The 21,869-nt window shown below is 39.2% G+C and overlaps 2 protein-coding genes across 3 annotated transcripts in view; both read left to right on the top strand.

The window, feature by feature from the left end:
• Positions 1–21,869, top strand: part of LOC134761325 (quinone oxidoreductase-like protein 2) — a 63,830-nt gene that overhangs the window by 9,447 nt on the left and 32,514 nt on the right. The window contains 4 exon segments of the mRNA XM_063723763.1: positions 2,543–2,725; positions 2,835–2,859; positions 6,118–6,346; positions 9,640–9,916. Coding sequence (XP_063579833.1) covers positions 2,543–2,725; positions 2,835–2,859; positions 6,118–6,346; positions 9,640–9,916 — 714 coding nt within the window.
• The window catches only part of SEC16B (SEC16 homolog B, endoplasmic reticulum export factor), a 109,981-nt gene continuing 90,654 nt past the window's right edge, over positions 2,543–21,869 (top strand). For both annotated transcript variants that reach the window (XM_054524783.2, XM_063726359.1), the window contains exons 1-3: positions 2,543–4,403; positions 5,057–5,132; positions 6,118–6,346. The gene's annotated coding sequence lies outside the window, so the exon portion shown is untranslated. The remainder of the gene's footprint in view (positions 4,404–5,056; positions 5,133–6,117; positions 6,347–21,869) is intronic.

The following is a 21,869-nucleotide window of genomic DNA, read 5'->3' on the forward strand; positions in this document are numbered from 1 at the left end:
TACAAATTGTTTTAAATAGTTATAAATTGTTATAAGTAGTAGAGAGAAAAGCTCACTTTAATTAATATATTAAAATTAACCTAAGCTGTATTTTCTTGAACCGCAATAATGGTTTTAAGCAAAAGTAAACAAAAATATAAGTGTTACCATGCCACCTACTTGGAACAGGTCATTTTGATTACACCTTGAATCCACAGCATTTCATGTTGCTTCCAAAGTGCCTCCGCGGCAATCATCTTACCCTTGATCCTCACAAAGCCCCTGGGATATGGGTAGTGTAAGTGTTTATTATCCCTATTTCACAGATGAAGAAAGTGAGGCACCAAGAGAGAAAATGGTTCACTGCAGGTCCCATGGAGACCTAGTGAGAATCTTGGGATTCAATTCAGGTGCCTGACCCTAGAGCAGTGTCTGCCCACTCTGGCACTGTGTGCTAATAGCCCTCAGTGAACTGCAACTATTTCAGGGTTCCACCAGGGAATATTTGAGGGAAGCATTCAGTTTCAAATAGTTTTGAGTAAGTTTGGAATCTTTTAAGGGCACCAGTGTTCTTGGAGTATTTCATTGCAAATTCACTTTGAGACTAAAGTGCTTGGGCTGGTGGGTGCTGCCCCATGTTGAAGCACGTCTAGGCAATGCTGGAGTGTTTGCAGCTTTTCTGGAGACTTCCAAACCCCAGACTTCCCCACAGTATGGCTCACCACCATCTATGCTATCTCTTTCGAGCCTTGGGTATGGCTTTCTCCTAGGGTGATGGAGTGGAAAAGCATGGGCTTTGGAGTAACGCAGCAGTGGGCTTGAGTAATTGTTCTAACACCTGCAACCTGGATGACCCTGGTTGATTGCTTTACCTCTCTGAGTCTATGTCTCTGTCTGGAAACTGGGAGTAATTATATCTCCTCAATAATGTTCTTATGAGGTTCAAATAGAATAAATGATTGCGTGGTGTAACAATGGCTTCAGTTTATCTAACACTTTGTTTTCCAAATGCTTTGTATACAGTGTCCCATTTAATTCTTTTTCCTTTATTTCTCTTGAGCTTGTGCCTAGAGATAATTTTTTTTTTTTTTTAAACGGAGTCTTACTCTGTCGCCCAGGCTGGAGTGCAGTGGTAAGATCTCGGCTCGCTGCAACCTCTGCCTCCCAGGTTCAAGCAATTATTCTGCCTCAGCCTCCTGAGTAGCTAGGACTACAGACACACGCCACCATGCCCAGCTAATTTTTGTATTTTTAGTAGAGATGGGTTTTCACGATATTGGCCAGGCTGGTCTCGAACTCCTGACCTTGTGATCCGCCCACCTTGGCCTCCCAAAGTGCTGAGATTGCAGGCATGAGCCACCGCGCCCAGCCCCTGATTTTTTTTTTTTTTTTTTTGAGACGAAGTCTTGCTCTGTCGCCCAGGCTGGAGTGCAGTGGCTCATGTTGGCTCACTGCAGCCTCCACTTCCCTGGTTCAAGCGACTCTCCTGCTTCAGCCTCCCGAGTAGCTGGGACTACAGGCATGTGCCACCATACCCAGCTAATTTTTGTATTTTTAGTAGAGATGGGGGATTCACCATATTGGCCAGGCTGGTCTTGAACTCCCAACCTTGTGATCTGCCCACCTGGGCCTCCCAAAGTGCTGGGATTACAGGCGTGAGCCACCGTGCCTGGCCTCCGATAATTTTTTAAATGTCTTACTTTACTGATGAGGTAACTGAAATCTTGAGAAGCTGGCAGGCAGTATGGAGGTTAAATGCATGGACTCTGGAGGTGAATTACCTGGGTTTGGACCCCAATGCTGTCTCCCATTTGCTGTGTGACCTTCCTTGGGCAACAAGTTACTTAACTTCTTCTGCCTCAATTTCTTCATCTATAAAACAAGGATAATAATACTGTATATTTCATTGGGCTATTACAATTAAATGAGTTATTTATATACGGTAAAATGTTTAGAATGTTAACAGGCAAATAGTAACAAAATGTTGTTTTGTTACTAAGTATTTTGCCTAGGTCAACATAGCTAGTGAGTGGCAAAGCCAGAATTTGGACTAAGGTCTCTCTAACCTCAAGATCTTTCTATTGAATCATGTTTTACCCTCTAGGAAGTCTTTCCTGATCCTCTGGATTTAGATTGGGTACCTCTTGTTTACATTTCTGGACCTCTGTTTATTTTCCCCATCACTCTGCTGTATCTTGCTTTCTTGGCTCTAAAGGATCCATCTTGTGTCCTTACTGCTTGATTTATAGTAGATGCTCAATAAATGGTGGTTTTCATTTGAATTTGAGAAGACTTTCTGAATGTCTCTTGAACCACCTTCTAGCTATCCTTGTTAGGGTTCCAGGATTCCTAGAAATGTGGACCTCATGGCTAGTAGGGCATGGAGGGGCCAGTGGGATGGTCTGTGTGTTGGGCTTGATGTGTGGGCTCAAGGCCAATGCCAGGGCAGCAAGATCACAATGATTTCCTTGAGTAGCACCCTTTGGCTGGAGATGGGATAGGTGGGGTGCCCCTTTCTTGGGACATGTTCTGGATAATCAGATATCTTGTGTTCTTGATGCAGGTAATATAGCTGCTGCTGGAAGTGACGAGAAGTGCAAGCCGGTGATGCAGAGGGGTGCGCAGTCCAGCATGAACTACAGTCAGGGCAGCCTGAAGGATGCAGTGAGGAAGCCGGTGGGCGAGGGCGGGGTGAATGTGGCCATCGACATGGTGGGAGGAGACATCTGCCTAGAGGCTCTCGCAGGTGCATGGGGTCGTCTGTCTAGAGTGGGCTAGAGCTGAAACCTTTCCTGATCTCTGCCTTCCTTCTGGCCTTGCATCTCTCTCATCTTTGCTGTTCACTTCTCCTGTAGGCATCAGCATCAACGAGAACAGCGAGTGGGTGGGTGAAAAGGAATAGAAGCAGAGAAAATCAGGAAATGCTTATATATAGCAAAAACAAAATACCCATCTGGAAAATATCCAAAAAATGACTGCAGGCTCTTTTAGTTGGCAATGCCAAATGCTTTAGGAATTATTCATGTGTTAAATTCAGCTATGCCAGTTGTCACTAACTACTTTATATCCATGTCTGTGGGGAATTCTTGCAGAGGGTATCGTTCAGCTATTAGAGTTACTGGGGTGGCAGTTCCCCTTTTCCCAGTTCATTGTGGACCAAACTACAGGCTCTTCTGATCTTACTGCTTTCTGAAGCAGCCAGCCGCGTAGATAATTCCTTGACTTGTTTTATTTAAAAAATATCACTGGAGATTTAGTAGGAGTGTTGTATCACACCAATTCTCATTCTGTTTTCAACCAAAGATTCTGGAGTACTCCGATAGCGTTGGTTTCATTTCTCATGTCATCCTGGCAAGCATAATTTTGTAGTTTATCTCAGTTTCAGGTAGAAGACGCAGAAGCAGAGAGAGCAGCCTACCCACAAAAGGGGTCCAGCTGGTTCTCTAGCCTCTGAGCTGAGTAGCAGGCAGTCTATATGTTTGCTCATCTCTGCACTGTGCCTGGTGCTGTGCTTAGAGGAGAAGCAAAGGAAGGAGTATGTAGTCCAAGTGGAAAGCCAGGATAGACAGCTGGTAAAACTCACTCATCTCTTGCCTTCCTTCTTGCCTTCTGGATAATTGTGTTTCAGCAATAGCTTCTCATTTCCCTTCTAAAGAAGAAAAGCAAAAAGCAAAAGCCAAACAAATATACACATATTTTATATCAAAGATGTTTGCAAAAGTTGTTTCTGTAACTCATTGCTTAGCAATGGTACTGTAGGGGAATTTTCATACTGGGCTGCAGAATACTTATGAATTTTTGTAGATTATTTAAAATTCTCTAAAGAGGCACATGTGTTAAAGGAATCCTAAAGTAAATCTTTGTATAAAGCAAATGGTCCTTCCCTCATTAAAGTGTATGTCTTCTTATTCCTGCTTCCTAAGTTCATAATCTTCAAACTGAGTTGTTTCAGTACAACCTATGGAATGACATTGCCCAATTTTCTTCCACAAAGTGGTTGAGGTAGTTAAATAGATAGTCTTGATTCTTCTTTTTTTTTTTTTTTCTGAGATAGGGTCTCACTCCGTTGCACAGGCTGGAGCACAGTGGTGCAATCATGGCTCCATGGCTCACTACAGCCTTGATCTCCTGGGCTCAAGCAGTCCTCCTGCCTCAACCTCCTGAGTAGCTGGGTGTATTAGTCTGTTCTTACACTACTAATAAAGACATACCTGAGAATGGGTAATTTATAAAGGAAAAAGGTTTAATTGACTCACTGTTCAGCATGGCTGGGGAGACCTCAGGAAACTCACAATCATGGTGGAAGGGGAAGCAAACACGTTCTTCTTCACGTGGCAGCAGCAAGGAGAAGTGCTGGGGAAAGCCCCTTATAAAACCATCAGATCTTTTGAGAACCTACTCACTATCATGAGAACAGCATGAAGGTAACTGCCCCCTTGATTAAATTACCTCCCACTGGGTCCCTCCCACGACACGTGAGGATTATGGGAACTACAATTCAATATGAGATTTGGATGGGGACACAGCCAAACCATATCACTGGGACTACAGGCATGTGCCACAATGCCTGGCTAATTTTTTTTTTTTTTGAGATGGAGTCTCGCTCTGTCTCCCAGGCTTAAGTGCAGTGGCACTATCTCTGCTCACTGCAAGCTCCACCTCCCGAGTTCATGCCATTCTCCTGCCTCAGCCTCCTGAGTAGCTGGGACTACAGGCGCCCACCACCACGCCCAACTAATTTTTTGTATTTTTAGTAGAGATGGGGTTTCATCGTGTTCTGGCTGATATTTTTATATGTTGTAGAGACAAGGTCTCACTATGTTGCCCAGGCTGGTCTTGACCTCCTGGGCTCAAGTGATCTTCTTGCCTTGCCATCTGAAGGTGCTTGGATTATAGGTTTAAGCCACTGCACCTGGCTCAACAGCCTGGATTCTAAAGTGGGCCCCCTTATAAAATTGTCTAATTCCTTTGGTTCCCTAATACTTTGCTTATGGTGTGTATATATATATATATATATATATATATATATATATATATATATGTGTTTTTTTTTTTGTTTTTTTTTTTTACTGAGAAGCCCAATGTAATAAATGATGGCTCATTCTGCCAGTTTGCAAGATCAAGAGGAGTGCCCAGCTGTGGATTTAATACATGTTAGTTTTTTTAATGTTGGTAAAATATACTATAACCTAATATTTATCATTTTAATGATTTGTAAGTGTGCAATTCACTTGCATTAAATACAGTCATAATGTTGCATAATCATCTCCAACAAAAGCTCTGTACTTGTTAAATATTAACTGCCTCTTTTCCCTTCCCCAACCCCTGGTAACCTCTGTCCTACTTTCTGTCTCTGTGAATGAATGTACATTGCTCTTTTTTTCATTTTACTTTTTTTTATTGTGGTAAAAAACAGATAACATAAAGTTTACCATCTTAACCATTTTCAAGTATACAGTTTAGTAGTGTTAATTACATTCACATTGTTATGTGACAGATCTCAAGAACTTTTTCATTTGTAAACCTGCAACTCTATAGCCATTAAACAACAACTCTCCTTTCCTCCCTTTCCCTAGCCCTTGGTAACCACCATTCACTTTCTGTTTCTACGAATTTGACTACTTTAGATATCTCATATAAGTGGAATCATACAGTATTTGTCTTTTTGTGTTTGGCTTATTTCACTTAGCATAATGTTCTCAAGGATCATCCATGTTATCGCATGTGACGGGATTTCCTTCCTTTTTAAGGCAGAATAGTATGTCATTATATGTATATATCACATTTTGTTTATCATTTGTCTGTTGGTGGACACTTGGGTTGCTTCTACCTCTTGGCTATTGTGAATAGTGCTGCTGTGAATATGGCTGTGCAAATATCTCTTTGAGACCTTGCTTTCAATTCTTTTAGATATATATCAGAAGTGGAATTGCTGAACCTATTTGTAATTTTTTGAGGAACCTTCATACTGTTTTCTATAGTAGTTGCACTATTTTATAACCCCACCAACAGTGCACAGGGGCTTAAATTTCTTCACATTCTTGCCATTTGTCACTTGTTATTTTATGAGACTAGCCTTCCTAATGGGTGTGAATGTATGTTTTTTAAATTTCTTTTTCTTCTTCTCTTTCTCCTCAGCCTGGCATGGGAGGGCAGGATTGTGGTGGTGGGATTTGCTGGAGGAAACATTGCTTCTGTACCAGCCAACCTTCTGCTCCTGAAGAATATCTCTGCTATGGGCCTGTACTGTGGTCAACACAAAGAAATGAACTTTCCTGTCTTCTCCAAGAGCCTATCTTCAGTGCTTCAGTACTGCCAGCAAGGGTGCATCCAGCCATATGTTGGAATGGTTTTCAAGCTGGATGAGGTGAGACGCACTTAAGGGATGTGATGCAGATGAGGCCAGGAAATAATTTGTGCAAGCTACTGGGCATTTTATCTCTGGATGCTATCAATCCTCTTTTTATAAAAGGAAAAGATGAAAATGCAACATAGAATAGTGGGATTGCACAGGTGTCAGGGTCACAGGATTTTTCCCAGCCTTCTGGGTTGTATGGCTGTAGACTCAGGGCTAATGTGAATCTGAATCCGTGAAGGCCACGTGAAGCCGAAATTTGAGGGCTCTTTGTGCATCTCTGTTCCCGCAAATAGAGGAAAGTTACGGTTCTTTAGAAAATGATTTACACGTGTTGTTATGAACTTTGAACTGTACAACATACAAGCCTAAGAAGAAAGTGCTTGGCGTGACCTTTGGTTTTAAAATATAGATGCTTTAAAGCACAACCAGATGATCTAAGCTGGGGTTCTGTGAGGAGAACACTAAATAATGCCTGGCATCATAAGTCTATAATTCATCCATTAGTCACTGTAGTTAATTTTGTTGGCTATTCACTCCCTTTTTTCATTCCCCCCAGTCTCATTAATGTGGCTTAAACTTCCTCCGAAGTGTAATTGTGAGCATGCATATGCAATATAGTTGTAAATGTGAATCTGTTAGGCATTCACTGTGAAATCTTTATTATTTTTTTGACTTAATTTATTTTAATGTTCAAAAAACTGTCTTGGTAACTCTTGTCAGCCATAGATGGAGGTGATATTTTGTTCAAATGCAGATTAGTGGAGCCCAAGCTGTCGATGCCAGACTTCATTGCTAACCAGCCTTCCATGGTTGTTTCTTTCTGTGAGGAGACCCATTCTTTTCAAACATGGCTTATTTTCCTTATCTTTTTAATATGTAAGTCAGGAAGATGGTGTTCAATGGTGAAGAGAACCTGACTGGCCAGTAGAAAACTGGTTGGATGCCAGTCACAGCTTCATGCCTCCAGCCATGCCATTTTGTGGAAATCCCCTTGCTTTTCTGACTTCAGCGTCTGCCTCTCTAAATAAGCAGGAGGATGTGATGAGTGGTTTTTAGACTGTGCTGCAGGAGCCACAGCAGGGATGTGGGGCTAGGGCAGCAGCCATAGATGTCAGCTGCCTGGGCTGTGGGACCCCATCGCTGCTGGGGTTTGAGTAGCTGCACATTTTAACTACTTTTTTCAAACTTTTAAGCAAAGGTCTTGTGGCTTTAAAACTTGAAAACCCCAAGTTCTGGGTCCCATTCCACCCTGTGGTGTTTATCATGTGACTTCTAACCTGAGGCTATACCTGTTGATAAGGGATAAGGACAAGTAGGCATACAGAAGTGGAAACAAGTGTCCGTTTGAACTGTCTCTTCTCTCTCAAGGTCTTTTAGGTGCCATTTAGGCAGGAACGAAAGCCAGAGGTGGATTATTGTTTTAATTATCCCCGTTGAAGTTCTCTCTCCTCTGTAAACATAATTGACTATGTAATTACTAACCACCTGTCAGCTTCCATTTGCCCTTCTCCTTTCCAGTGAGGTCTCTGCATGTGGGATTTATAGAGTTGTTCTCACTCTGCTGCCCTTGGTGTAATCGGGTGGCTCTTTAGGCCATGCTCCCTCACACATTTCAAGCATCTCATTAATATACCATCCATTTACCATGTCTTCTTTTTCTGTTTCTTTCAATATGCAAACCATTTAGAGGATTCATAATAGGAATGACAGCTCATATACATTAGGTGCTTACCGTGGGTCAAGAACTATGCTAAACACTTTACATGCATTATCTCCTTTAACCTTCACAACAACACTTTGAGGTAAGCCAACTTTATTATATTTTACAGATGAAAGAATCAGGACTTATAGAGGCTAGGAGCCTTGTCCAGTGATAGGTAGGAAGTAAATCTAGTCTTGGTCCATCTGATGCCAGAATCTGGGCTTCTTATGACTGTCAAACTCTCTCCTCAAACAAGCCAAGAAGTCACTTCTGAGAAGCCTTATTCTATAGGATGCAGTTTATCTATTTATCATAGAATTATCTGTGTGAAAGAGATTATTTTAACTATGTTATAGTTATACTCTTATATTTTCCTGAGCAGTACCAGAATTTATATATTTTGTTCTTTTGTTCTTTTGAAAATGAAGACGGTTAAATGAATATATAGTTAATTTCACTGAACTTTAAAGCCTGGGTAAGAAAAATATTAAATGAGTAAATCAGTAAACGTGTAAATTAGTTAACATACTGGAAAAAGTTATTTATCAGGACCTGTTTGGGTTTGGAAAATGACCACTGTACTGTGTATAGAGAAAATACAAACTAAAATGCACTAGTATTTCTGACTGGCTTGTTTTTCTCCTGAATATGTGTACTTGCCGATTTAACCTTGATAGTTGATGCTAATGTGACCACAAACTTTGCACCATAGATTTTTGAGTAGGCACAGGGTGTGAACTTCCACAGGACTCTGCTTCTCCTTTATTTACTTGTGATTACTTCTTTAATGCCTGTCCTTCCCATAGAGCATAAACTCTGTGCAAGCAGGGCCATGTGCTGTCTGCACCTCTATATCTCCAGCTTCTGGCAGGTGCTCACATACCTGTTGAATGACTGTGTGTGTGGGGCTCTGGGCTCAGACCAACAGCATTCAGACGCTGGCTGTGGGCAAATTACACATCTTTGTGCCTTAGTTTTCTCATCTGTAGCAGGGGCAGTAATATACCCTGCATCCTAGGGTGATTATGAGGGTTAAATAACATAATACATGTAAAAGCACATAATTAATATAGTAACTTTTTAAAAGCATAATATATTTCCATGATAAAATATGGAGTTGAGCTTTTTCAGTTCCCCTCAACTGTAACACTTTTGCTTTGATGTCTCAGAGGGAAGGATTATAAGACAGTCTTTAGATTTTGAATTCTACCTAGAATTTATTATTTTCTGAAGGATTATATCTATGCTGTGGTGGGTGGATCATTAATTGGTTCTGTGATCTGTCCAGAGGAGGGCATTATTTTGATGTGCAGTGTCTGTTTTCTGTAGGGAGCTGTCTCTGAACGTGTCAGCTTGACACGGTATTTAACCTCACAGATCTGAACTTATTTATTATTTAAAGGTCAAGTGAGATCATCATATGAACAGATGGATAGAAATTGTTAATGGATAGAAATTGCTTGAAATTTTCTTAGTGTATCTGTGGCATATTCTTAAAAATGAAACTACTCTTTTAGTTTAGAAGGTCTATTAATTATAGCCCATTGTTCTAGACCCAGTTTGTGGAATTCCTCTTATCTGCTGGCCCCACCTGCCCCAGGCCTTGGCCACTTGTCATGCTTTTCCAGCGATACCTCCTATAGCTCATCCTACAATGCATACAGCCCAGACCACTATCTCCAGGATGCATCTCCTAACATCATTGATTGCCTTGTGCTTTCCTGGGTTGGGAGCTGATCCTAGAGGCAAGGCCACCATTGTGTTCATCATACAGGAGCTTCTGCAGCTCTGGTATAGAGGTTTGATCCAAATGGACCTGTTGAAGCTTCTGGCTTCCCCAGAAACTGTATGCAGGGTCTGGGCAATGCAGTCCAGAAGTATGGATATTTTACTCCATTGGGCAAGCTTTTCATTGGGAGGAATGAAAGGAGATAAATTGTTTGCCTTTTCTCCTCCGTGTTGACTGTTTCATATGGCTGCTTTATTTATTTATTTATTTATTTAAGATGGAGTTTCATTCTTGTTGCTCAGGCTGGAGTGCAGTGGCATGATCTCGGTCACTGCAACCTCTGCCTCCCAGGTTCAAGTGATTCTCCTGCCTCAGCCTCCTGAGTAGCTGGAATTATAGGCGCGTGCCACCACTCATGGCTAATTTTGTATTTTTAGTAGAGATGGGGTTTCACTATTTTGGTCAGGCTGGTCTCAAACTCCTGACCTCAGGTGATCCACCCGCCTCAGCCTCCCAAAGTGCTGGGACTATAGGTGTGAGCCACTCCGCCCAGCGTTATTTATTTATTTATTTATTTATTTTACAACCATTGCCACTATCCAGTGGCTTCTCTATAGAGGTCCCGTGTGAACAACAGCCAACTACATGTCCCCCTGAAGCCAATTCAACAAGCAATTCAACATCAGTAACACAGTGCCCTGTAGTTTCTCTCCTTCTTTCCTTGGTTTGTTTTACTTTTTCTGTTACCCTTGCCTCCCTGAGATTGCAACCCTCTGATGCATTAGGGCATAACTTTTGATTAGGTTCTATTTTCTAAGGGCTCATGCTGATGCTTAACTTCAAAAATTTATTTATTTTTATGTTTAGTACCACATTGTCTGACTTTTTTTTTAAAAAAAGTTGTTTGTTGAGATATAATTTACATATAATAAAATTCACCCTTTTTAGGTGTATAGTTCTCTGAGTTTTGACAAACCTATACAGCACGTAGCTACCCCACCAAGATATAAGAACATTTCCGTCACCCCCAAAAGTTCCCTTTTGTGCCTTGTAATCAGTCTCCTTTTCCTGCTCCATGGCTACTGGTAGTCACTGACCTGTTTTCTTCCCATTTAATTTTTCCTTTTCCTGAGTGTCATGTAAATGAAATCATTCAGTATGTAGCCTTTTGAGTCTGATTTCTTTCTCTTTGTGTAATGCTTCTGAGGTGCACCATGTTGCTGCATGTGTCGGTAGTCCATTCCTTTTTATTGCTGAGTAGTATTTCATTGTATGGATGTACCACAGTTTTTTTCATTCACCAGTATGCAGATATTTGATTATTTTCAGTTTTTTGGTGATTGTGAATATATCTTCTATAAACATTCATGACAGGTATAGACATATGGTTTTATATATTTTAGGACTGAGATTTCTGGGTTATATGCTAGATGTATGTTTAACTTAAGACAATTTATACAGATGTGTAATTGGTTTTACTTTTCTCCTCATTCTCCATTGTTGCCTAGATAACATCATGAAGCAAGAATGATATAAGGCAAGGATTGAATTGTAGCTGCTACCGAATGATAACTTTAAAATAAATCCATGCAGAATTCTGAAAAGAACAGATGTTGATACCCCTTCAAAAAGAGGCAACTTCGATTATATCAGCAGCTGTTTCTCTATGCCTCAGTTATTCAGAAACAATTCTGTTTCAGTTTCTGTGTCCTATGATTTTGAAGAGAAGGCTGTTGTTACTACATTCCTATCAAAGCCCGTATCACACAGATTTTCCATTTCTTTGGCTGTGTTCTGGATTAGAAACTGGTGGTCTGGCATACAAATGTGCCCAAAGTTGAGCTCTCCATTTTAACACTTTGGGACTTTGCTTGCACTGGTTTGCTAATACATGTTTAGCTTTTAATAAATCGACAAACTGTTTTCCAAAGTGCTTGTGCCATTTTGCATTCCCTGTGTATGAGAGTTCCAGTTGCTCTGCATCTGCCAAAACTTAGTCTTGTCAGTTGTTTCCTTGAATGTTAGCCATTTCGTTAGGTTTGTAGTGGTATCTAACATTTAGATAAACTTAGATCAATGATGTGATGAATATAATTCACCTATGACAACGTCCTACTAACCAAAAGTTTTTACCTTTTAGAAACTACCCCAATTCTGTAGGCCAGGGTTGAACCTCCTTAAAGCGTAAGTCTTACAGGGCCTGTAAAACAATAGCACAATGAAAAAAACAGTATCTAGGTAACAACTGATATGATGAATAGAACAGTACCTCACATCTCAATATTAACATTGAATGTAAATGGCCTAAATGCTTTACTTAAAAGATACAGAATGGCAGAATGAATAAAGAACCACCAACCAAATATTTGCTATCTTCAAGAGACTCATCTAACACAAAAGGACTCGTGTAAATTCAAGGTAAAGGGGTGGAAAAAGATGTTCCACACAAATAGAAACCAAAAGCAAGCAGGAGTAGCTGTTCTTACAGACAAAACAGACTTTAAAGCAGCAACAGTTAAAAAAAATACAAAGAAGGACATTATGTAATGATAAAAGGATCAGTCCAACAATAAGATATTATAATCCTACATTTATATGAATCTAACACTGGAGCTTCCAGAGTTATAAAGCAATTACTACTAGACCTAAGAAATGAGATAGTGACACAATAATAGTGGGAGACTTCAATACTTCACTGACAGCACTAGACAGATCATCAAGACAGAAAGTCAACAAAGAAACAATGGACTTAAATTATACCCTAGAACAATTGGACTTAACAGATACTTACAGAAATTCTTCCCAGCAACTGTAGTATTCTATATTCTTCTCATCAGCACATGGAACATTCTCCAAGATAGACCTTATGAAGACCACAAAACAAGTCTCAATAAATTTAAGAAAATCAAAATTATATCAAGTATCTTCTTAGACCACAGTGGAATAAAACTGGAAATCAACTCCAGAAAGTACCCTCAAAACTATACAAATACATGGAAATTAAATAATCTGCTCTTGAATGATTTTTGGGTTAACAATGAAGTCAAGATGGAAGTTTAAAAATTCTTTGAAATGAATGATAATAGTGACACAACTTATCAAAACCTCTGGGATACAGCAAAAGTAGTGCTATGAGGAAAGTTCATAGCATTAAATGCCTACATCAAAAAGCATGAAAGAGCACAAATTGACAACCTAATGTCACACCTCAAGGAACTAGAGAAACAAGAACAAACTAAACCAAAACCCAGAAGAAGAAAAGAAATAACAAAGATTAGAGCAGAGCCAAATGAAATTGAAACAACAACAATAACAACAAAATACAAAAGACAAATGAAGCAAAAGCTGGTTCTTTGAAAAGATAAACAAAGTTGATAGACCATTAGTGAGATTAACCAAGGAAAGAAGAGAGAAAATCCAAATAAGCTCAATTAGAAATGAAACTGGAGATATTACAAATGATACCACATAAATACAAAAGATCATTCAAGGCTACTACCAACACCTTTACGAGTACAAACTAGAAAATCTAGAGGAAATAGATAAATTCCTAGAAACATACAACCCTCCTAGATTAAATCAGGAAGAAATAGAAACCATGAACAGACCAATAACAAGCAGAGAGATTGAATCAGTAATAAAAAAAATTAGCAACAACAAAAAAAGGTCCAGGACCAGATAGATTCACAGCTGAATTCTACCAGACATTCAAAGAAGGATTGGTACCAATCCCACTGAAACCATTCCAAAAGATAGAGAAAGAGGTAATGCTCCCTAAGTCATTCTGCGAAGCCAGTATCGCCCTAATTCCCAAACCAGGAAAGGACATAAGAAAAAAGAAAACTACAGACCAATTTCCCTGATGAATATAGATGCAAAAATCCTTAGCAAAATACTAGATAACCAAATCCAACAGCCCATCAAAAAGATTACACATCATTAACAAGTGGGTTTCATCCCAGGGATGCAGGGATGGTTTAACATATGCAAGTCAATAAATATGGTACATCACATAAAAAAAATTTAAAACAAAAACTATACTATCATTTCAATAGGTACAGAGAAAGCATTTGATAAAATCCAGCATCCTTGTATGATAAAAACCTTCAATAAAATAGGCATGAAGGGACTTACCTCAAAGTAATAAAAGCCATATATGACAAACCCACTGCCAACATCATACTGAATGGGGAGAAGTTGAAAGTATTCCCCTTGAGAACTGGGACAAGACAGGGATGCTCACTTTCACCACTTCTATTTAACATAGTACTGGAAGTTCTAGCCAGAGCAATCAGGCAAAAGAAAGAAATAAAGGGTATCCAAATTGGAAAAGAGGAAGTCAAACTGTCGCCATTTGCTGATGATATGATTGTATACCTAGAAGACCCTAAGACCCATCCAAAAAGCTCCCAGATCCGAGAAATGAATTCAGTAAAGTCTCAGCATACAAAATCATTATACACAAATCAGTAGCACTACTGTGCACCAACAGCGACTAAGCTGAGAGTCAAATCAAGAACTCAATCCTTTTTACAATAACTGCAAAAAACAAACAGAAAAACCCTCCCCAAAACCTAGGAATATGCTTAACTAAGGAGGTGAAAGATCTCTACAAGGAAAACTGCAAAACACTGCTGCAAAACACTGCTGAAAGAAATCATAGGTAACACAAACAAATGGAAACACATCCCATGCTCATGGATGGGAACAATCAATATTGTGAAAATGACCATGCTGCCCAAAGCAATCTACAGATTCAATGCAATTGCTATCAGAATACCAGCATCATTCTTCACATAACTGGAAAAAACAATCCTAAAATTCATATGGAACCAAAAAAGAGCCCACATAGCCAAAGCAATACTAAGCAAAAAGAACAAATCTGGAAACATCACATTACCTGACTTCAAATTATACTACAAGGCCATAGTTACCAAAACAGCATGCTACTGTTTAAAAATAGGCACATAGACCAATGGAACAGAATAGAGAGCCCAGAAATAAAGCCCAATTCTTACAGCCAACTGACTTTCAACAAATCACACAAAAACATAAATTGGGGAAAGGACACCCCATTCAATAAATGGTGCTGGGAAAACTGGCAGGCACATCTAGAAGAAACAAACTGGATCCCCATCGCTCACCTTACACAAAAATCAACTCAAGAACTCAAGATGGATCAAAGACTTAAATCTAAGACCTGAAACCATAAAAATTCTAGAAGATAACATCAGACAAACTCTTCTAGACACTGGCTTAGGCAAAGAATTCATGACTAAGACCCCAAAAGCAAATGCAACAAAAACAAAAAATAAATAGATGGGACCTAATTAAACTAGAAAGCTCCTGCACAGCAAAAGAAATAATTAGCAGAGTAAACAGACAACCCATGGAGAGGGAGAAAATATTTGCAAACTATGCATCTGACAAAGGACTAGTATCCAGGATTTACAAGGAACTCAAACAAATCAGCAAGAAAAAAAACCAAATAATTCCATCAAAAGTGGGGGAAGGACATGAACAGACATTTCTCAAAAGGAGATATACAAACAGCCAACAAACATATGAAAAAATGCCCAACATCACTAATAATTGGGGAAATGCAAATTAAAATCACAATGAGATACCATGTTATTCCTGCAAGAATGGCCATAATTAAAAAGTTAAAAAACAATAGATGTTGGTGTGGATGTGGTGAAAAGGGAACGCTTTTACACTGCTGGTGGTAATGTAAATTAGCATAACCATTAGGGAAAACAGTATGGAGATTCCTTAAAGAACTAAAAGTAGAACTATTATTCAATCCAGCAATCCCACTATTGGGTATCTACCCAAAGGAAAAGAATTCATTATATGAAAAAGACATGTACACACATGTTTATAGTGGCACAATTTGCAATTGCAAAGATATGGAACCCCCCTAAGTGCCCAATGACCAATGAGTGGATAAAGAAAATGTGGTATATGTACACCATGGAATTCTACTCAACCATAAAAAGAAACAACAAAAAAATGCCTTTTGCAGCATCTTGGATGAAGCTGGAGGTCATTATTCTAAGTGAAGTAACTCAGGAATGGAAAATCAAATATTGTATATTCTCACTTATAAGTGGGAGCTAAGCTATGAGGACTCAAAGGCATAAGAGTGATATTAATGAACTTTGGGGTCTCGGTGTGGGGGAAGATTTGGCGGATGGATGGAAGGCTACATATTGGGTACCATGTATACTGCTGGATGATGGGTACACTAAAATCTCGGAAATCACAACTAAGTAACTTATCCATGTAACCAAAAGCCACCTGTACTCCAAAAACTATTAGAAAAAAAACCCAATCCCACTCATCTCAGATATACTCATTCAGTCATGATTTATTTTGTTCATCAAACATTCACTTTATATCAGTCAATAAAAAGTAACATTTAGTCTTGCCCATGAGGAGTTTATGTTTTAGTTGGGAAGATCTCAGGACAGTGCTGTGATGGGGGAGAACCAGTTTCTAATCAATGCATACATCAATATGATATATTTAGAAAACTCTAGGTTACTTTGATTATTCCTAATTGATGAACTAGTTAAAACTTCCAACAGCAGAACCTTCATATCCTAAAACAAAAGCAATGTTTTTATCTTGTTGCAAATTCCAGGTTGCATATCTCCAGAGACAAATTTAATTATGGCTTCATCCACCTGAAGGCAGAAAACCAGAGTGCTGGGAACAGCCTGTGTATCTATTATACCTAGGCATCAGTATTGTGCAGTCTTCCTCTCTGTAACACAGCCTGTAGAATCCTGGAGGAAAGCGTCCCTAGTCTATCTGAAGTAGCTATCAAAAGACTCTGGTCTAAAGCCATGCATTTTACTTTTTAGTTTCTCACTCAGAGCCTTATCACTTTTATTAAACTTCAAGTCCTTAACACCACTGAGAGTCTGTTTTCCCAGCCCGGACAGAGACCACCAGGTAGAAAGGGACAGAGTTGGGTTATTTTTAGAAGCAGCTACAGTTACAACAGAAGTGGCAAATGGACATGGAGAGGTGACAGAATATCGGAAAAATAGAAGGTAAAATAATGGAGGTTCAAAATTTTGAAATGCTGAAGTCATGGAACAAGAAGATTATGCTTTCCCCCTGTATTCTCTGTAATAGAAGTCACAGAAATATGTGATACATTTTAATAAAGATTTTTATGCAAAATGATTAAAATTAGCTTGAGCATTTGAAGGGACAGCTTTCTTTTTATGTTAACGTTTATTTGCAGAAGACCTTGACTCCCTTAGGATGCCAGGTGAAAAAGTATCACTAGCTTTACTAATATTTATTTTCTCAAGTATTTTCTGTTGTCGGGCTATGACACATCTCTGGGAACAAGTGACTTCTAACTGACAGGGAGAGTGATGCAGCTGTGAGTAACCTAGAAATGACTGACGGGGGGATGAGTGTTTCAAACATCTGTCTCAGACCTCTTCCACCTCCTCGTCGAGAGTATAAATTTGCTTAGATGGGAAAGGTCTCTGTAAGGCACAGAGCTCTGAAAGACAGATGTTTTTGAAACCAGGGATTTCATGCGGCAGAGAGATTGCCATGATTGATTTGTTCCTGTACTTATTTTACTTTATTTTTTTGTATTTTTTTTTTGAGAATCTCAAATGGAAAGGGTTGATTAATCATAATCTTCATTTCAAAGTACATTTTCATTGTTGGGCCATGGAAAGCTGATCTTTTGTTTTTAGGTCTGTATATTTATGAATGTCTGTATTGACTTATTCCCTTTCCCCTCATTTCCCACTGCCTCTCCCCACTTTTTCCTCCCTTCTGAGCCAGTCTGTGATGAGTTTGATATGCATCTTTGGATTTGCATTTCCTTGTAAAACAAATAGAGTTAATTTGTGTGTTAATTTCTTTTTAAGTTACATAAATGGTGTTATGCACTAGACCTTGTTCTGTTTCATGTAACTCAGTCGGTGCTTATTAAGATCCATCTGTGTTGCTGTTCCTGTATCCAGTTCATTGCTTCCCACTGTTACATCGTGGTGCATGGTATGCATCCACCACAGTTTACAGATTCATTCTCTACTGATAAACTTTGAGGTTGACTTGATGCCCTAATCAAATCATAATAATCAGTATGGCAGTAAACAGCCTTATTGCACAACCTTAGGGACTTGTGCAAAGGTCATGTTGGGGTTATTTTCCCAGGTGTAGGTTGTTGGGTCATAGGATGTATGCATACTTAATTTGACTGCCAGTTACTCTCCAGAATGACTTGACCAGTTTATGCCTCTATCGTCAATCAGTACGTGAGAATTCTTGTTTATTTGTCACCCTGTTGATATGTCCAACATTCAGAATTTTGCCAAACTGATAAGGCGTAAAGTGGCATCTTACTATTTTAATTTGAATTTTCCTGATTTCTCATACATTTAAGTATCTCTTTATGTATTTGGTATCCATTCAGGTTTCCAGTGCTTTGAATTGCAATTTAAGCCCTTTGTGTAGTTTTCTATTTGGCTTCCTGTTTTTGGGTTTTGTTCTTGTTTTTTGAGATGAGGTCTTGCTCTGCCACCTAAGCTGGAGTGCAGTGGCACACTCATGATTCTCTGAAGGCTACCTCTGGGCCTCAAGCAATCCTCCCAAATTCAAGTGAGTTCCCACCTCAGCCTCCTGAGCAGCTGGGACTACAGGCATGTGCCACCATGCCTGGCTAATTAAAAAAACCTTTTTAATAGAGATGGGGTCTCCCTGTGTTGCCCAGGCTGGTCTCCAATTCCTGGGCTCAAGCGATCCTCCCAATGTGGCCTCCTGAAATGCTGGGATTAGAGGTATGAATCACCACGCCTGGCCTTTCTGTCTTTTTCTAAGTTGCAAACGTTCCTTGTGTAATCTGTGGCTCTCAAACTTTGATGTGCATACAAATCACCTGGGAATCTTGTTAAGATTCAGATTTTGATTCAGTAAAGACAGGATGGGGGTCAAGCTTGTGCATTTCTTATAAGCTCCCAGATGATGTGGAAGCCTGGAGTTCTTGTACCACCCTTTGAGTAGCAAAGTTCTAGATGTTATTTTGAGACTTTGCAAAAGTCTCCTTCCACATTTGTCATGCTACTATCACTTTTGTCTAGATTTAATTGCTTTTTGTCTAGATTTAATTGCTTCACAGCTCTAAAAACATCCTCTGAGCTCCACATAGTCATCTTTACCCCCAGCCCTTGAATCCCTGGCAGGCACTGATCTTTTTACTGTCTCTACAGTTTTGCTTTTTCCCAAATGTCATATGGTTGGATTTAGACTGCATGTAGCCTTTTCACACTGGCTTCTTTCACTTAGAAACATGCACTTAAGGTTCCTCCATGTCTTTTCTTGGCTTGATGGATCATTTCTTCTTGTCACAGAATGATATTTCATTGTATAGATGTACCACTGGTTGTTTTTCCATTTACCTATTGAAGGACATTTTGGTTGCTTCCAAGTTTTGGCAATTGTGAATAAAGGTGCTATAAACATTTATGTGCAGGTTTTTATATGGACATACGTTTTCGGATCATTTGGGTAAATATCTAGGAGTGAAATTGCTGGATTGTATGGTAAGGATATGTTTAGTTGTGTAAGAAACTGCCAAACTGTCTTCCAAAGTGGCTGTACCATTTTGTATTCCCTCTAGCAGCAAATGGGAGTTTCTATTGCTCTACATCCTCATCAGCATTTACTGTTAGTGTTTTGGATTTTAGCCATTCTGGTCGGTATGTAGTGGTATCTCATTGTTGTTTTAATTTGCAATTCCCTAGTGACATATGATGTTGGGCATCTTTTTATATGCTGATTTGCCATCTGTATATGTTCTTTGGTGAAGTGTCCGTTCAGATCTTTTGCCTGCTTTTTATTGTTAAGTTTTAAGAATTCTGTGTATATTTTAGATACAAGTCCTTTATCAGATATGTGTTTTGCAGAGATTTTTCTCCCAGACTGTGGCTTGTCTTTTTATTCTTTTAACAGTGTCTTTGCAGAGCATAAGTTTTTAACTTTAATGAAGACTACTTACCCATTTTTTTTTTCATGGATTGTGCTTTTTTGGTGCTGTATCTAAAAACTCATTGCTAAACCAAGGTGACCTAGATTTTTCCCTATATTTTCTTCTGGAAGTTTTATAGTTTTGCATTTTACATTTAAGGTCTATGATCCATTTTAAGGTGTTTTTTGTGAAGAGTATAAGGTCTGTATCTAGATTCATATTTTTGCATGTGGCTATGCAGTTTTTCCAGCACCATTTGTTGAAAGACTATTCTGTCTCCATTGAATTGTTTTGCTCTTTTGTCAAAGATCAGTTAACTATATTTGTATAGGTCTATTTTTGGGCTCTCTATTCTATTCCATTGATCTGTTTGTCTATTCTTTCACCAATATCACACTGCCTTGATTACTGTAGCTACTTTTAAATATATGTTTTGTAACCTCGTACTTCCTAAAAAATGATTCAAGATAGATTACAATTTCAGTTACATAGGAAGTAGGACAATTTTAATAAAAAGACAAAAATTATTAAACATAAAAATACTGATTCTTCTGCCAGTGGCTCCATTCTTTCAAAAGCTGGAAAACAAAGCACTATTACAGTGGCGTATGAACAGGCCTAGGGCTTTTTACGTCTGGCATTTATCTGACAACACTGAGAATTATACATTTAGAGAAATACTGAGGCTGAGCTATTCTTGAATGTTATTGTTTTCCTTTGCATTTGTGATAACTAGTTAGTGTTGCATAGTTAGTTATAGTTCATTGGAGATACATCTTAATACTTTAGTTATTTTATTACTTGATCTTGCATCAAATGTTTGTTGAAATAGCCATATATGCAAATCTGACCACATTCTTTTGTATGCCTTCCTTCATGTGATACAGGGGAAATCCATGGGCAAGGTGCTTCTCACTCTTAAATAAATCCTTGCCTGAGCAGCAAAGTTAACATGTCCAGATCAAAACTCCACATCTTTCCCCAAAACCCGATTTCCCTTCTGTGTTTCCAAAGGTGTTACCACTTTCCTTACTAATCCAGGTTTAAAATCTTGGAGTCACCTTTGATTCTGTTTACTAATTGCTCCTAATGAATATGATTATATAGTTTATTGTCCAAACCTTTTTGAGAGTAAAAGGGTGCCATTAGTAATTACATCACGAAAACATATCCCAGGCAAACCAGGATATATGGTCAGCCTACTTGATGCATTATGAAATGCAGTGATTGCCGAGTTCTGTCATTCCCACCTCTAAGATATCTCTCACATCCATATCCTCTTTTCCATTCTGACTAATTAAGCCTCAACTGCTATCACCAGTGACCTTCTAACTGCTTTTCCTACCTTTAAACTACTCTCACCCCCTCCATCCTTGTGATGCATTATTGCCATGGTGATCTTCTCGAAGCATAGCTCTGACTATGGCCCATCTCAGAAAACCTACAGTGGCTCACCATTGCCTGATGGTGGAGTTCAGACCCCTTGAGCTAGCATTTCATTATGACCCTGATTTTTCCCCGCACCACTTTCCAGCCTTGTGGTCCACAATTCCACTGGGCCGTAAGTATGTACTGAACTTTCCTGCCTCCCTCATTTTGCTCTGCTTGTGCAATTTTTTCCACCCTTCATCTCTGTCAAACATAAGCCTTCCAGACCTCTAAGACCTACCTTTGTCATGTACCTTTACCCTCAGGCAAGGAGCAATCTCTTCTCTTCCTCTTCTACCTTGCTGTAGCTTCTCCCCCAGGATTTATCACGTTCTGCCTTGAAGCATAGGGAACAGCATGTGTAGTGGAATAAACACAGGCCTCTGAATCCAAGATATGAGTTTAAATCCCAGCTTTGGAGGTGGTTACTTAAGGTCTCAGTGCCTTCATTCTTCTTCCTATATAAAGTAGATATTACAATATCTAACTTACAGAGTCATTGGGAACTACACATGCAGCGATTGGGTAAAGCACCTGGCACATGGCAAGTGATTAGCAAATGCTGGTTACTTCTACTTCTTTCTCTTCCCTTTTCCCAGTCTATCATAAGTTCCTTGAGAGGAGGCACCATGTCTGATTTACCCTTGTATTTCTCGCAGTACTTCCC

This window comes from Pongo abelii, chromosome 1 (genome assembly GCF_028885655.2).
Source record: "Pongo abelii isolate AG06213 chromosome 1, NHGRI_mPonAbe1-v2.0_pri, whole genome shotgun sequence".
Classification (NCBI taxonomy): domain Eukaryota; kingdom Metazoa; phylum Chordata; class Mammalia; order Primates; family Hominidae; genus Pongo; species Pongo abelii.